We start from the raw sequence: 16,341 nt of genomic DNA on the forward strand, positions 1-16,341 counted from the left end.
AGGACCAGCCTCAAGTTACGATGATGACACGTAGAACCCTTTTATGACACTGTGCCTCTCTGTATCTCAGTAGACGAAGGTCTTAAGTGCTTTTACTTTGCCAAATAGTTCGAATCCGTGGAGAGTTGTACAGAAGTTGTTCCAAATCCTAATCTCCAACCTCATATCACTCGTACCCTGCGTACATCTCCCGTAGTGATCGACGTTCTTTTTCGGACGTTTGTCGTCTCCCCATCAACCTACCTTCGCCCATGGTTCCGACAATTATTAATTACATGAACTCTGACCTGGACAAGGGTATATTTCTGATGTGTTTTCGTTTGCTGTACTTTACGGGCCCACTCCTTGACGTTATGTCACTACTTGATCAATAGCCATAATTTCTCGGATAATAATACCAACTTTGTTACTTCTTTGTCATCTGGTGTGACTCACAAGACCAATCGGACCATAAGAGGAAGGCTATTTAAAATGGGTAGACTTGTATCTCTATTGAATTGAGGTAAGTATGTAGATGGCATCCTGAGTGTTACTCTTCACCAAGAGCAGGGTGATTCAGCGCAACCCACCCAATCTCCCTAATATTCCACGGGGAACCTCGGCTTATCCACAATCCCTGAGCCCATAAGATGCCAATACTAATCTTTCAAGTTATTGAGACCCTTTCCACAGCGATCTCCTGGCTACTTTTCCAATCAGTCATCTCAACTTACTCTCTCTGTACGAGAACGTAGAATAGCCTCACATTCAAAATCATAGGTATAACTTTAGATAACAATCAGGGAGCCGCACACCTGGATGGGAGGCCGATGTCGCATCTTACAGGCGAAAGCTTCTCGTCTTTGCAGTGGATAGTACAGCAGCGGTGTCGCGAGCAGCAGCAGCAGCCGACGCCATAGCGCCCTCGATGGAGCCAACGTCAAGGGCCGCAATGTCACCGCCACAGAAGCGGATGCGACCATGACCCTGGCGAATGTGAGCTGCGCCACCGGTCATATGCCCGGGCCGGTGCATCATCCAGCCGCCCTTGGAGAATTCATCCTCGACCCAGCTGTGGGAGGCTATTTCGATCACTTCGATGCCAGGAACGAATTTCCGCAGCGCATTCTGCACCGCCACTTGATCATCTCCACGAATTGCGGCCGCGTCGGAGCAAATGCACATGATGAGTGTATCGCCATCATGGTAGCGCTCCGTCCGGACCGCGTTGAGGGGGTGCTTGCCAACGGGGGCGAACCCAGTGAACGGTTCGATCTCACCTCGAACCCGGGCCCAGATCTTGCTTGCCATGACGGGGTTCTTCTCTGCGACCATAGTACTGGCGGGATGGGGGAGGCTAGGCGAAATTTTGATGTCGCCGAGCGTGTTGACCGGCACTGCAACAATTGCCGCGCGCGCCAGAATTCTCTGACCGGCACGCGTGGTGATCGATACCTGCGAGCCGCGATCCTGGATAGCACTGACGGGGGTCGAGAGGCGGAGCTCAGCAGTCGATTCTGAGAGGATAGCGTCTATGAGGCGTTTGGTGCCACCGTCGATGGCCCAGAAGCTCGCAGTCTCAAAGAAAGCTTTGTAATCACCAAAGTAGGTTGCGACGCAGTGAAGCAGCTGCGCGATGCCGTGAACTTTGTGGTTGTGGACTACGCCTGCCAGGGCACTGTCAAGGACATCCCGATGATAGGAGTCAAGCCCCAACGAGTTAATGCGGTCCTCGATGGTTTCGCATTCCATGTCGCTATTTTCAACAGCGTTGATCATCCAAGGAAGCGGAAAGCGGGCGCGGGCATCGGCAAAGAGTTGCGCCATCGCGGGGTCCAGGACATCGTAGTATTCCTGCTCCGTCCCGGAGTGCATATTCCCATCTGCCAGCCAGTAAGCTTTGCTGGTAGAAAGTGGGGGCAAAATCCCGATCCCATGCTTTTGCAGTTCATGCCACACATGCGGCTGGGTCCAGTGCACATAAGCACCGCCGAGCTCGATGCTGTCGCCAAGAGCCTGCTCCAGGTAGGTTCGGCCGCCCACTCTGTCCCGCGCTTCGAGAAGAACGACAGAAAAGCCTTTCATGCTAAGGTCACGAGCAGCCGTGATTCCAGCCATCCCAGCTCCAATGACGGCGACGTCAAATATCTCCATGGCGACGTCTCGGCGATACAGCAAGCTTGGCGTAGTGATTAGGTAGGAAATATGGTCGATCCCTGGCCACTGGGCAATTGGAATTCCTGAAGACACTGCTGTTACAGAACCGACGGTGCGGGCCCCTTTGGCTCTAATAAGAGGCAAACTCGGCCATGCGATAATCACGGGCGTAGAATAGGATCCGTATTGCATACCACATGATGCACAGCATTACCCTCTATTCCAGGCAACCTTGATAGCGCCATTTCGGATGAGTGCGAGGAGAATCATCGGAGAATGAGGGGATGGGGAGATGACAGCGGCTCAGCGGCTCCATCCCTGAACCGCAAACCGCCGGGGTAATAAAGGCCCCGAGAATGGTGAAGCTCGGAATTACCACGCGGAACCGCTCTCTAGAGCCTCGGGAACGCGCTGAGGTGTGGGGGCGACTCGGCTCCTCGCATTACGACTGGATCACGAGGAAGGGCATTCGCGAGATTTGAAGCGAGGTCGAGAATAGGGAGATGCCATATATGACATATGTGTCGTTCCTCGAGAGGTTGGTATAAAGGAGAGGTGTGGCCGGAAAACTTGCAAACTACATTCGCATAGGCCTATGTTAGCCTTGTCGCAAATTCTGCTCAGCTAACAGTCCTCATCATGGGTAGGAGGCATCGAAACCCGCTTACCAACCCGCTGGACTTTGCGACACTGCAACTGCGCACAGGGCCCCCGGTAACCTATGCGGCCGCCCAACGCGGGCTTGTGAGCTATGACTACGGTAAGTCTTTAGCCTGCTAAAAAGGTTCTAAAAGTACGCTCTGATCGAAGCCCTTGATAAAAAGTGATCATCGGTGCCGGTGCGGCAGGCTGTGTTCTGGCCAGCAAAATCTCCGAAGACAAGGATGTCTCGGTGCTGATCCTCGAAGCCGGCAGCGACAACACCAAGGTCTTCGAAACGAAGGTACCTCTCCTATTTTCGAAACTGTTCCATACCCAGCATGATTGGGACTACTACACTGTCGAGCAGCCCGGGCTCGCTAACCGCCAGCTGTACTGGCCCCGGGGGAAGATTCTCGGGGGTTCGACCTCCCTCAACGCTATGATGTACCATCACTGCTCTAAATCCGACTTTGACGAATGGGCCTCTACGTACGGCTGTGAGGGATGGAACTATGACCAACTAGCGCCTTTCCTCCGGGCCATGGAGCGGTTTACCTCCCATCCTGGGCGTCCTGCTATCGATCCCGAGCACCGTGGCACGTTGGGGCAATGGCACACGGGTTATTCGTGGTTATCCGAGATCGTCGAAAAGGGATTCCTTCCCGCCTGTCACGATGCTCAGATTCCTGCCATCGCGGACGTTAATACCTGCCAGGGCAGTCTAGGCGTGACAAGGTTCCAGACCTTCATCGATCCTAAGGGGCAGCGCTCGTCGCTCGCTACGGCCTTCCTCACACCGGAGGTGTTAGCGCGGCCGAATCTTTATGTCGCATGTAATTCTCGTGTGACCCGCGTGCTTTTTGATCTGATCACAACTAAGGAGCCGACGGCGATCGGAGTTGAGTTCCAGACTAGCCGCGATGGGCAGCGCTTCCAGGTTCACGCGCGACGGGAGGTACTCCTTTGTGGTGGAGCGATCAACACGCCGCAGACGCTATTGTTGAGCGGCATCGGTCCGGCCGACGAGCTCAGGGCCCATGGGATCCCCGTTATCCAAGAGAATAACGCTGTCGGTCGTAACCTCAAAGATCATCTCTGCACGACGCCTATCATTTGCAAAGCTAAGGACGGCGCTACCCTTGATTACTTAGGGAATGACATAAAGGCCATTCCGGCACTGGCGCGATGGTTACTCACAGGCGGCGGACCTCTGTCTAGCAACGTCGGTGAGGCCGCGGCATTCATCCGGTCTACTGACTATCGCTTCCCTGGGACTGTGAATGTTCCCAATGACCATACATCTGGTGCTTCTGCGCCAGACATCGAGGTTATCGGCGCCCCGCTTGCCTTTATCCATCATGGCGAGGAGAAGGCAATCGAGAATAGCAGCGTTTTTAGTATCATCCCCATTGGTCTTCGCCCACAGAGTCACGGCACGGTCACCCTAAAGAGTAGACATGCATTTGATGCGCGTAAGTTTCTTTTATTCGTGTCATACGAGTGGACGTTTGAATCGAGACTGACAGGCAATGACTGACTCCAGCGGTAATCGATCCAAAGTACCTTAGCGACGAGAGTGGCAACGACAGAAAGGTTCTTCTGGTGGGCCTGCGAGTGTGTCTCAAGATTATGAGGAGTCCGGCTCTCAAGAAATACTTTGAGACAGTCCCCGTGAACGACGATCCGAGCTCATACTGGTGGCCCTACTCGAGCAGTAATATTGACAATATCACTGACGAGCAGCTCCTGCGTTTCATGGATGAGAAGGCATTCACTCTGTACCACCCCGTCGGTTCGGCGCGCATGGGCCCGTCGCCCGCCACCAGCGTCGTCGACCTTGAATGCCGAGTCCATGGTGTTAAGGGTCTCCGTGTGATGGATGCCAGCGTGTTCCCAGAACAGATCAGCGGACATCCCACAGCGCCTATTGCTGCTATGGCTGCCATGTTGAGCGAAATAATCAAAGAACGCAGCGCTGTGGCTACCCCTCTCTCTGCAAATTTATGAGAGTAGAACAGCTGTACCGCAACGTTTACTTTTCGTATACAATGATATCTTGATCTTTGTCCCTCTCATACTCATTTCACAATGGTATCATCAGGGCATGCAACCCTTCTCTCCAATAAAGACATAATGCAAAGGACTGAAACCATTACTCTCACACAACGACGGGGAATAGTTGCAAACGTTTACAATCTGTGTATTGTCTCGTACCTTGGGAGGAACCACGAGATTGTCGGGAAATGGAGTTTATATACGCACGAATCATCGCGAAGGACGCAGAGCCAAGAACAAACTAGCTATAAGGATTCTTTACGTAAAACAATGCAGATCGGGTAAGGTCACCAGCGTTTCCCGAAGGCCGCAGAGCGTCCCTAGACAAGTCTCCAGTCCCGCTGACATCTCAGCAGCGCCTTTCAAATCCAGAATGTTGATCATCTCGTGGACCTCGTCCGTAAAAGCCTTGACCGCGAAGGTCTGTGCTTGGACCACCATTTTTGGATACTGTAAGGACTCATATCAGCAAAAAAAGAAGAATTGCATGAACTCTACAACCAGTCTCACTCACGGGATGAGCGGCAATGTCCTGAATGTGGGCCTTCAAGCCACCCTTTCCTTGGAAACCGGGACTCGTGATTCCTTGGGAGATTGTAGCAAAGGTAGACACTTGCTGTGCGCTAATAAGGCGTTGCTTCTGACAATACGATTTCGTCGATTGGAGGACACTAGCGAGGGAATCTTTCTCTTGGGACGAAGGGTGCCCTGCTAGACCAGTCTCAAGTCTACGTGTGATCGCACAGAAGACCAAGACCGCCAAATCGCCGTCATTCAAACAAAATCCTGCCAATCGTCGCATATCAGACGTCAGCTGTTTAATGCAAGACGCTGTCCTATTCTCGAGTTTGCCAAAGGACAGTCTCCACAATTTCACCAGCCTCACGGCTGTAATAAATCGTCGATGAAGCGCTTCATAGTCTGCCCTGTCATTCAGGAGGTTTTCGACCTCCAGTGTGAAGGGAGCCAGAGACATCCATAGAAGGACTGCCACAGAGCCTGACTGTCTCGCAGACTCTAGTAACATATCCTCAGAGCTTTCCCCGTAAGCGAGGTCCACAAATGAGCTTTTCCCCTCCTTTGTTCGCGACAAAATCAGGTTGTCGGTCTCATGGTCATGGGGCAGGGCTATTGAAAATGTATCGCTCTCTGCGCTCTGGATCGTGTCATGCGCACTGTGTAGGCTCCCGTCGGTAGTGCTGTACATGTTCAGAGGTATCGGGCATATCTTCCCGCGCGATGAGGTAACTACGATGCAATTGGCCATGGTACTTAACCATTCAATAGCAGCAATCAGCTCCAGGACATTTTCTTGGACGTCAGGTGGAAGTCCCTCAACGAGATGAGGCTTAGCCCTCGTGTTGGGAGGTCTTTCCACTCCGCCAAAATTTGCGAGGACACATGCACGCGCCTCAGTACAGAGCATCTTAAGACGCCGAACGCCTTCCGAGAAGGCATACGAAGCATCCTCTTCGTCTATAGCGGTATTTTCGCCAACAGTTGGTGGGGATATCATGCCAAACAAAAGTAGTGACAGCGCCAACCGAAACGAATGAGCAGCTGCAATGTTTTTGAACAATAAATCCTTGGCCCTGCGCCATGTCTCCAGGGCAATATCCCGAGGATGTGAGTGTGAGTCCCATTGCTTTGGCTGGCCCGGGGATGAGCACCGCTTGTTCGGAATCTTAAACTGTGCTGCTGTTGCAATGGTGACCCATTTGTATGTCTCGGTAATGAGTGCATCACGGGACGCGGACGCACGGCTTGTCTGGGTCCCATTGTGCTGGAACAGGCAGTCAAGCACACTGGCCGCGCGGAATACATGTGGCCCGCCTGACGACAAGGCCCATGAGCTCGTTTGGCCTTCCCAGCAGCTATCAACCCACCCATTGGCCTGGTCGAAGTATGCGGACATATGGTTGCTGTCACCGAGAGGCCCTAAGGCAGCAATTCCCAGAGGGTATCGAGGAGGCATACTTGCTTGCGCAATGCATTCGGCCAGTGGCATATCAATAACATCCACATACAAGCTGAACTGCTGTAAGCATGTGTCATGAGAGAGCAGCTTACGGGCGAGTTCCCCTTCTCTTGTGATTGCAGATGCCTGGCAGTCAACTAGTGGCGTCTTTGGCGACTCTTCCGTGGCTGCTGAGGGCGCAGTTCTAGAGTCCACCCCGGTGTCTGCCTCTTGAACACATGACATTGTCCTGGGCCGCTTTCGGGTGTGCTGGAGGGCCTTCTTGTTGGAGAGCCATGCGACTGTGCATTCTACCCCGCGCCCGTTGCATGTTGTGCAGGAAACTAAAGGCTTTTGATCATGGATCACGACATTGTGCGGCAGGTCGCATGCTCTTTTAGAGGTCCGGCATCGGTCGCAGGAGTGGTTTTGCTTGCGAGTCGCGCCGATCGCCACGGCCTCGCTCTGCGCGAAGCGGGCACCAGGGCTTTGAACTGGGTTGGCAGACTGAGGACTAGCATTTTCAATACTATCGAGGGCTGAATCCTGGCTGGCTTGATTCATGGCAGTGATGTTGACCAGGCGATCGAGATCGTCTTCGTCGTTGTCGGCCACGGGAGGAGGCAGGTTGCACCATAGCTGGGCCGAGTCTGCACCCCATCCAGGTAGCCCATCGGGCTGTGAGAGGTGCTCTGCATAGTTTGCTCTGAGCGCGATGTAGTTCGAAAAGGGATGCGCCCCGGGCTCATCGCGGTCAGACATCCGGTCGAAGTCGAGATGGCTCAGCGTGGGAATCTCAGTGTGGGAAGAACTTGCTGACGCAGCTGACATTATGTTGCAAGCACGACCCTGGCCGGTACACAAGCGTGATCAGGCATAGTTTCAGAGCCTTTGCAGGCTGTGAAAGTGAACCAGGAGAGGCTACGGAGAATAGAAGGCGCGAGGGTTGCCCCCCAGATTTGCGGGGAAGATTCATGCGGGGGTTCGCGTCTGCGGATCCGACGATTACACACGCTACCAAGAACCGTGGGTCTGTCTGCCCTCGAAAATGTGATTTTCAACCTTATCGCGGTGTCTCGGAGCTACATGCGCCGCGGCTCCGAGACCACTCAGAGTAAATTGATTAAGGATACCACTACCGCATGGTCGCTCTCAGCCGTGTGTGGCTAATGTGGACATGGCTAGTACCTAGTTGGGCGGCTTCCCTTCCTCTCAACAACCGCCACWCGGAGGGCCAAAGCGTATTATCCAACTGACATTCGACATATGTACAGATGGTCCTCTCCATAGTACACCCAAAGAATATCTCCTGCCTGAGCACCCCCGGCTCGAAAGCAACACGGCGAATGCCCTACTCTAGGGTTATTCAAGAACTACAGCTTTCTTTTGGCCAGGGAGCTCGGCTATCCGAAGGCAGAGGGGATTTATATCAACAAATCTGTTCAATGTTCACAGTGTTGAGTTACATACTAGCATCAGGTGCTTCTGATTGCATGTAATTTATCTCAGTTGCTGCCCCATCCAGGGTGGGTATTGGCGGTATTAAAGTTCATTTTTTTCATAAGCAACCTGATCAACAAGCTTCAAAGCGGCAATTCTACTCGAGTTATATGCACGCTGCCCTTCCGTAGGCGCTGTGTGGGCTGTGGCGCTCGAGATACTGACTAGGCACAGACCGGGTCCACACGCACAGGGAATGAGGACGCCAATCTTGCGCGTCTTGGCTACAAGTGTATATAGGGAGTAGACTGGTTTACCCAATCCGCAAATCCATATCCAACCCACCCAATCCACACTTTGGGTTGGATAAGGGTAGGCCCTCATCCAACCCACATGTATATGGGTGGATGATACCTAACCCATATGGGTATGGATAACCCATTTRGGTGCACATGACYGGYAGAATTTAGTAGGTTTATRGATTTAGTGGTTTATCYAACCYATTTAATCACCYAATTAGCTGTGTCTCTTAGCCTTTTGAAGTTAAATATAAGGTAAGAATTATTAAACCTTTTAGATCTACAGTCTTTAAGTATCTATAATCTACCATTAAGAGATTTAATTATAATATAATAAGCATATAATCCTAAATTTTATTCACATGCCAGCTAGTTCATGATAGTGTCCAGGTCAACATACACTATTATGAAGAGAATGTATGGGAGCTAGAGGCTGAGGCTTAGCAGGCTTAGCAGGCTCAGCAGGCTAAACAGGCTTAACAGGCTTAACAGGCTCAGCTTATAGAGGCCTAGCTAGCTTAATAGGTAAAGATAAAATAGGCTCAACAGGTGAAGATAAAACAGGCTCTATAGGCAAAGGTATAACAGGCTCAACAGGCAGAGGTATAATAGGCTTAACAGGCGAAGATAAAATAGGCTTAATAGGCAGAGCTATAACAGGCTTAGAAGGTAAAGGTAAGATAGTAGATATAGCATTACTATCACTATCTATATCATCAGGGAAAGTAAAAGCCTTATTAAGTAAATTAATATCTTCATCAAAGAAATCAGGATCCTTATAGTTACTAATATATATTTAACTCATCACATTATCCACCTTACTCACTGACTGATCATGATAGTAATATAGATCCTGTTTCTTAAGTGGTTCCTCAGACTCAGAGATGTCATGTAACTTAGTATAGTCTTAGGTAATAGTAAACCTATCTGTGCATATCTGGATCATAATTAACTTAATAGTAGCTATATATAATTATATATAATAGTAGTAATAAATATCTCAAGCACTATTAAAAAGCTATTTAACACCAACACCACTGGAAGGGATAGTAAGAAAGTCAGATACTATATAACTAAGTATTAGAAATTATCTAGAATTCTATCACCACTAGTTAAGAATATCCAGGTTTTCAGGGACTTCAGTGCCTAATCTCTTAATATTAGATTTAATAATAGTAAGTAGAGGAAATTATACCTTCTTAAAGATAGGTCTCTAACTCTGGATAGAGTTGACCTGACTAAGATAGCTATTTTTATTTTTATTTCTAGAGCTCAAAGATAGCCTGCTGTAGGCCTTCCTTTTACTTTAGCTAGATAGAAGGGGTGGTAGTATCAGGATATAGGAGGTAATAGTAATAAAAGAGTTCCTAAAAAGTTATAGTATACTTCTTATACTAGTTAATCTACTCCTCTGCCCAAGAGCCCTTCTAAAAAATTAATAGCTTCTAGGAAGGATTAAGAATTATTATAATAGTATAAACATACCCTTCTATCTAGTAAGTATAGTTATAGTACTTCTTTAGCTTATTAGAGGCTGCTTGCAGTGCCTTCACAAGATATCTTTTCTAAGGGGCCCTCTTCTTCTCCATTCTTTTACTTATATCTTTTAGATAAGTAAATAAGACATTATAGACTATATATACATCATGCATACTAGGTCCTGATATTAAAAGATTTATTATAAAGGTAAAGAATAGATAGAGAAGTTTAATTAGATATTTAAGATGCTTCCACTTAAAATTAGAGAGCTGAAGATGCTTAATATCAGGCTGATTCTAAGTATTTATAAAGATATTTACCTTACTCTATAGTTTTAGTGCCTAGCAAAGCATTAAGTATATTAAATTCTATTATATCTTACAGTCTTGTAGGAGAAGGTATATCTTTTAAGATTCTTAACCCTTATTATATTAGATTTAAATAAACTTCTATCAGCATTAAGGACTTGTATTTATAAACTTAATAATCTTCTATATCTATAGAGAGAAATTATTAGAAATCTATTAATGAGAGATTAAGGAAGTCAAACCTTCTTAAGAGATTATTTTAAGCTAGGTAGACTTTAAAGCTACTAATCACCCTTAGACTAAGTCTTTATAATCTAGTTATCTTCTAATTTAATATTTAACTAGATTAGGAAAGCTTTTACTGTAAGCTAAAGGACATAGGCTAGGCAAGATATATATTAGATATTATTAACAATCTGTCTTGTTGAATAAGAAGTTAACTGTATATATATATAAAGTACACCCATAAGTCCTAGATTAAATATTATCTATTAAAAAGAACCAAGCCATAGTCCTTTCTAGAGTTTAGTTCCTAATGCTTACATCATCTTCCTATTATTACTTATATTATTAGTAGTGATAGTAAGAACATAAGATTAAAGACTATAAAGAGAAAGAATATTTATAATAATCTCTGCAAGATAGTTTCCAGTATACTCACCCTTAATTAGATAAAACCTAAGGAGTATCTCCTGAAATTTAAACCTTTTATTAATAAAGTAAGTAGTAATAGTAAGAAATAGCTTATAGTTAGGACTTATCCAGCAGTCTAGAGCTAAGGAAATTTTGCTATTTAGTAGAAGTTTTATAATAAGTTCTAAATGACTAATAAGAGTAAGTTCTTAGAGGTGCTTAGTAAGAGTGATATAGGAGGGAATATATATATCTAGATTTGCCATTTAAATTATACATGCAAATTAGATATATTTAATTATATAAAAGGGGAGTTGACAGGCAATAATAAATTAAAGGAGCTGGTTAATAAATTATTCTAGGGTATAGGTATAGTCCTAATAATTAATATATAATCTAATAATAAGAGATTAAAGAGCAAACCTTAGTAATAAGATATTATTATAGACTTCTCTCTGATCTATAACTATCTTAAGAACCTTGATATCTCTTTAAATAATAATATAGATTAGTTATCCTATTTTACTTTAGGAAGTTAGAGTAAGTAAATAGAGCTCTATATCTATTAGTTATATAGCAAAGCAAGGGTTCACTAGAAGGGATACCTACAGCCTCTATAAAATAATCCCATACTTCTACTTACCTATATAACCATCTTAGCTTAATATTCTTTACTGCATAGGTTTTAGCATAAGATATTTTATTCCACTAAGAATAGAAGTCTGCTTGTAGCTTAGTATTTATAGGATAAAAGATAACTTAATAAAATTTTTTGCTGCCAGGGACTTAGTTAAGTATAGATAGTATAATAGGAGATTAAGTAGAGGATAGGGCTATAATCTTAGTTAGTATAGCCTCTGAAGTATTATCAGGAATGAAGTATAAGATAGAAGAACTTAGCCTAATTATAGATTAGTGGGCTTGGGCCTCAAAGGAAGACTATATATCTAATTATATATTAAATTCTTAAGAATTATCTATAGATAGTAATGGAGTAGAGAAGAGTATTTTTAATTTAATAAATAAAAATATTAGGGATTACAGAGAGACTAGAATTAGAATTTTTTAAGAAGATAGAAAAGAGTAAAAGAGTCTAGATACTAAGTATTTAGGACTAAGTAGATTTCTAATTTTAGATACTAAATAATAATAATCCTACTGAACCCTAAATATCCCAATAAGAGATTAGGAATAAGTAGGTGCTCATTTCTTATGCTAACTAAAAATAATCCTACTAATTATTAAATCTCTTAATAAGAGATTATATGCTAGTAAGGAAAAAAGGAAAAAAACAAAGAAAAAAATAAAAAAGAAAAATAGATTACTATCTATAATATTAGCAGTAGTACCCCTAGTACAAGGAAATAAAAACTAAAAAGAGTAGTTATAGTACTGGCAAGATGATTATTATACTAATAGTACAGAATATATCTTACTATGGATAAATAGCCAACACCTCCTTTAAGAAGAACCTCCTGCTGGAGGACTTGCTCCTAAAGGACCTACTATAGGGGGTATAGAGTCTAGCTTTTAGTACTTTAACTTACTAGTATTACCTAGGGGATGTTAGCTATCCACTATAATCTCTTAATAAGAGATTATGGTTAGTAAATAGAAATTATATACCTTTTGCTTTTGCCTTGCTAGTCTTTCTCTTTAGTAAGTTCTCCTTAACTAACTTTATATTTATGTCCTTCAGTGCTGTCATCCTATCTGCTATTAAGTAGTTACTAAATTCTAATAGCTTAGCTGCCAGAAACCCAGTCTTTTTAGAGGTACTAGAGGATGACTTTTGCTGTATGTATATAGTATACTAGGTAAGGTCTTTATTAAAAAAGTCTATCTATAGACTCCAGCCTGCTTGCTCTAGGGTACTAGCAAGTTCTTTTAGTATATTATAAGCTTTCTTATAGTTATCCTAGTTAAGATTAGCAGATGCAGATTCTCTTATTAAGAGATTTATAATATACTTAGTTCCTGATGATCTCTAGTTTAGGTACTCTAATAATATTCATCCTATGCTTAAGGGTTGTGAGCATAGACTGCTTTAGTAGCCTGTAATAGACTATAGCTTTAAATACCTCCCCTTCTTTAATAAGGGTCTTCTTAATATTCTTAGTATCCAGGGATGGAGTCTATTAGAATATTAAATTATCTTTTATATTAGTATCTATAATAAGAAAACCCTAGTTAGACTCTCTAATAATATTAATCTCCTTATTCTAATAAATATTAGTATAAATCTTATATTAGGAGATTTAATTAGCATACTCTGTAGTCCTTCTTATTAAACTCTGCTATAATACTATAAAAGTAAGGGCCTGTATAGTTAATCATAGACTATAAGAGATACACCTAGTTTTAATATCTAAACCATTTATGGTATATTACTAACTTACTCTTAAAATTTACTAGAGCAGCTTTATACTTCTTTTTCTATCCTTATATAGTAATACCTAAAATAGTAGCTAGTTTTTCTTTTTGCAGATCTTTGTCTGGCAGAGTAGTCTAATATAAAGTTAATTAAAATCTACTATTAAGAGATTAGTCTTACTAATGCAGTGGATAAGTTATGCTATAGTAGATCCTAGTCTACTAAATTAAAAACCTTATAAATAAAATCTTATAAGTGTTTGAGAAGGTTCTCATTAACTAAAAATAGCCTAGTCACACTATTAGTAAGTATTAAGGTTAGAAAAATATACTCTTTGATGGCTTGATCCCACATAAAACTTTTGAGGTCATTAGCTATAGCAGCTGGATATTTCCAGGATGGTTCCACTTAAAACATAATATATTTTAGTACCTCCCTGATAATCACACTAACCTTATATTTTTTAATTAGTATTGACCTGTACTTTTATTAGCATATACTAGAATCTAATAATAATAAGATTTACCATTCTTTAAACCTTTCCTCCTTGTCATAAAATATTATAAATATATAGATATACTAATCATTATTTAGGGCCTCTAAAAACTGCAGGTGATGGTGTTTAAGTATATGAGTTTTAATAACTACTAGCTCTGCTAGTACTTACTAAGTTAATAGGTCATTATTAATACTATCTAATAGCTAAAGAAAATCTAAGATGTTTTAGCTATTGAAGTCTTCCTTTTTAGGAAGGAAGAGAGTATATATAATATTTAGATAATAATTTTCCTTCTTTTTAAGTTTAAAGATATATTTCTAATTATTAAGAGAGACTAATAGGCTTATATCCCTAAAGACATCATTACAGAGCTTCCTAAACTTTTTAAAGAAGGGCAAATAAATCTAACATTAAGAGAATTAGTATCTATATATTAATTCTTTAGACTTATACTTATAAAATCTAGCTTCTGAGAGATAATAGTTTCTAAGCACCCAAGGGAGGTGATGTCCTAGCTATACTATATTAATATAAAAAACTTAGCAGCAGCTTAGAAGTTACAATATCTTAAAAGAGTAAGAATTCTAGGCACTAATTTTTAGTCTACCCTGAATATTAATATAGCCTATTTAGTAAAGAAGGAAGGGCTAAGTTTATGGACATTATAGTCCCCAGGGAGGTTATTAATAGTATCTATAATAGCATGTATTAACTCACCACTTATATTTATCTTATAGACTGTTTTATAATTAGCTTGTAGGTGATATAGTAAGGGTTTATCTAATTAGTCCTTATCCTAAATATCATAGGCCTATAAATATGCCTATAGCAAGTCAGCTCTGGTATAAGTAGAAATCTCTTATTAGAAGATTTCTTACTGTGTTATTAGGCAGCTTAATCTACTTACCTTATAGATTAATATCACCTCTTACAGCAGCCTTACTTATCTCTCTGCAGAGACTTATTAATACCTCTCTTCTATACTACCTAGTCTGGAGGACTGGTGCTGTAATACCCAGGATTAGCTATACCTAATTAACAGTGAGCAAGTCTGTGGTCTGCAGGCGGGATTATATTATAAGTTTGTCTAGGTCATCCAGTGTTAGTTATTTATTATTAGTCCTTATAAAAATCTAAGTAAGGTAGGTATTAAAGTCTAACTTAGATAGCATGACCCACATCCTATCATCTAGTGTATACCAGCAGATATTTATTATAAATTACTGTTTAAGGTTATCAACATATTTTTAGTTTAAGGTATAATTTTAGCCCCTTCTCMACTAAGTCTGCAGCAGGTATATATTAAAAATAATAGTTCCTAGAAAGCATCACTCCAGATTCTACATTATTTCATCTTTACTAATCTCAACTTCTTACATAACTAGGGTATTAGCTTACTTATCCTTCTTTTTCCTCTCTATATTGCTTTAAATCTCCTAATGAGAGAATTATAAGGTGGGAGTAAGGGTTATAGAACAGATAATAAATAGGCTAGTAGATCATAAAATCTCTTAATGAGAGATTTTAAGAGTGGGTGTTAAGACTTAATAAATAAATAATGAATAGGCTGGGAGATTAAAAAAACTAAGTTTTAATAAAATCTATAAAAAAGAAGAGAAAGAGGTCCTGTAAGGCTAAGGAGCATTCTCATTAATATATTTAATACTAGTATTATTCAACCTCTCTATTAATAATATTTAATAGTGAATATTGTTAAGCAGAATTGATTGTTCTTTATATTATACTTAATTAATTTAAATAAGTAAATAAATAAAGAAAGTTTGATATTTAGTTAGTTATATAACTACTTAGTAATCTCTCCTAATAAGAGTATTATATAAACATAATCATTAATTCATTATTAAATCATTAAGTGTTGCAAATTTGTAATATAGATTCTATATATTAATTAAATACTACTCTCCATGCTAAAATATATTAAATCTCTTATTAAGAGATTTATAATATAGTATTCACAGTAATACTTATCTTTTTGTGGTTCAGAAAGACTTCTAGTTATATAAATATAATATATAGTATATATAGTTTATATATATATTAGCACTCCCTTACAGGCATTTTTAAATATACAGTCTATCTACTATATATATCAAAATTTAAACAATCTCTTATACAGATTAGAAAAGTATTCTTATATAGTTATATTCCTTCTTTCTTTAAGTATATCTATCACAGTGTGTGGGTAGAATATTAAAATATTAATATTAAAGGAGAAGGTAAAATATTATCTATATTTTAAATATACTATATTAGTAGGCAAAAATCATATATTCCTGCTGCTCAGCTAACCATACTTCTTAATTATACTTTATCCTAAAAAGAAACTATATAGATATATAGAGATATATAGATAATACATTTAGACCATACTGCCTTACTATAACTATTTAAGTCTTTATAAGTAAATTATAGAATTACTTTCCTATAAACTTAAGAAGCCCACACCCTATACTTCCAGGGCTAGGGACCTCTTATTAGCTAGAAGAATTTCTCACTAT

The 16,341-nt window shown here is 41.6% G+C and overlaps 3 protein-coding genes across 3 annotated transcripts; 1 reads left to right on the top strand and 2 right to left on the bottom strand.

Annotated features, from left to right (window-relative positions):
- Nucleotides 1-819: 819 nt before the first annotated feature.
- On the bottom strand, nt 820-2,133 carry Asppvi_005956 (flavin monoamine oxidase family protein; the record flags this gene model as incomplete). Its single annotated transcript, XM_043301865.1, has 1 exon — nt 820-2,133. One exon carries the CDS (start codon nt 2,131-2,133, stop codon nt 820-822), a length of 1,314 nt encoding a protein of 437 aa, XP_043157800.1.
- A 642-nt stretch (nt 2,134-2,775) lies between these two features.
- On the top strand, nt 2,776-4,785 carry Asppvi_005957 (GMC family oxidoreductase; the record flags this gene model as incomplete). Its single annotated transcript, XM_043301866.1, has 3 exons — nt 2,776-2,896; nt 2,961-4,250; nt 4,322-4,785. The coding sequence occupies 3 exons, from the start codon at nt 2,776-2,778 to the stop codon at nt 4,783-4,785; spliced, it is 1,875 nt and encodes a 624-aa protein (XP_043157801.1).
- A 306-nt stretch (nt 4,786-5,091) lies between these two features.
- On the bottom strand, nt 5,092-7,621 carry Asppvi_005958 (Zn(II)2Cys6 transcription factor domain-containing protein; the record flags this gene model as incomplete). The annotated part of the gene is made up of 2 exons (XM_043301867.1): nt 5,092-5,283; nt 5,348-7,621. 2 exons carry the CDS (start codon nt 7,619-7,621, stop codon nt 5,092-5,094), a joined length of 2,466 nt encoding a protein of 821 aa, XP_043157802.1.
- Between the last annotated feature and the right edge of the window lie 8,720 nt (nt 7,622-16,341).

Source organism: Aspergillus pseudoviridinutans (assembly GCF_018340605.1).
Source record: "Aspergillus pseudoviridinutans IFM 55266 DNA, scaffold_4, whole genome shotgun sequence".
Lineage (NCBI taxonomy): Eukaryota > Fungi > Ascomycota > Eurotiomycetes > Eurotiales > Aspergillaceae > Aspergillus > Aspergillus pseudoviridinutans.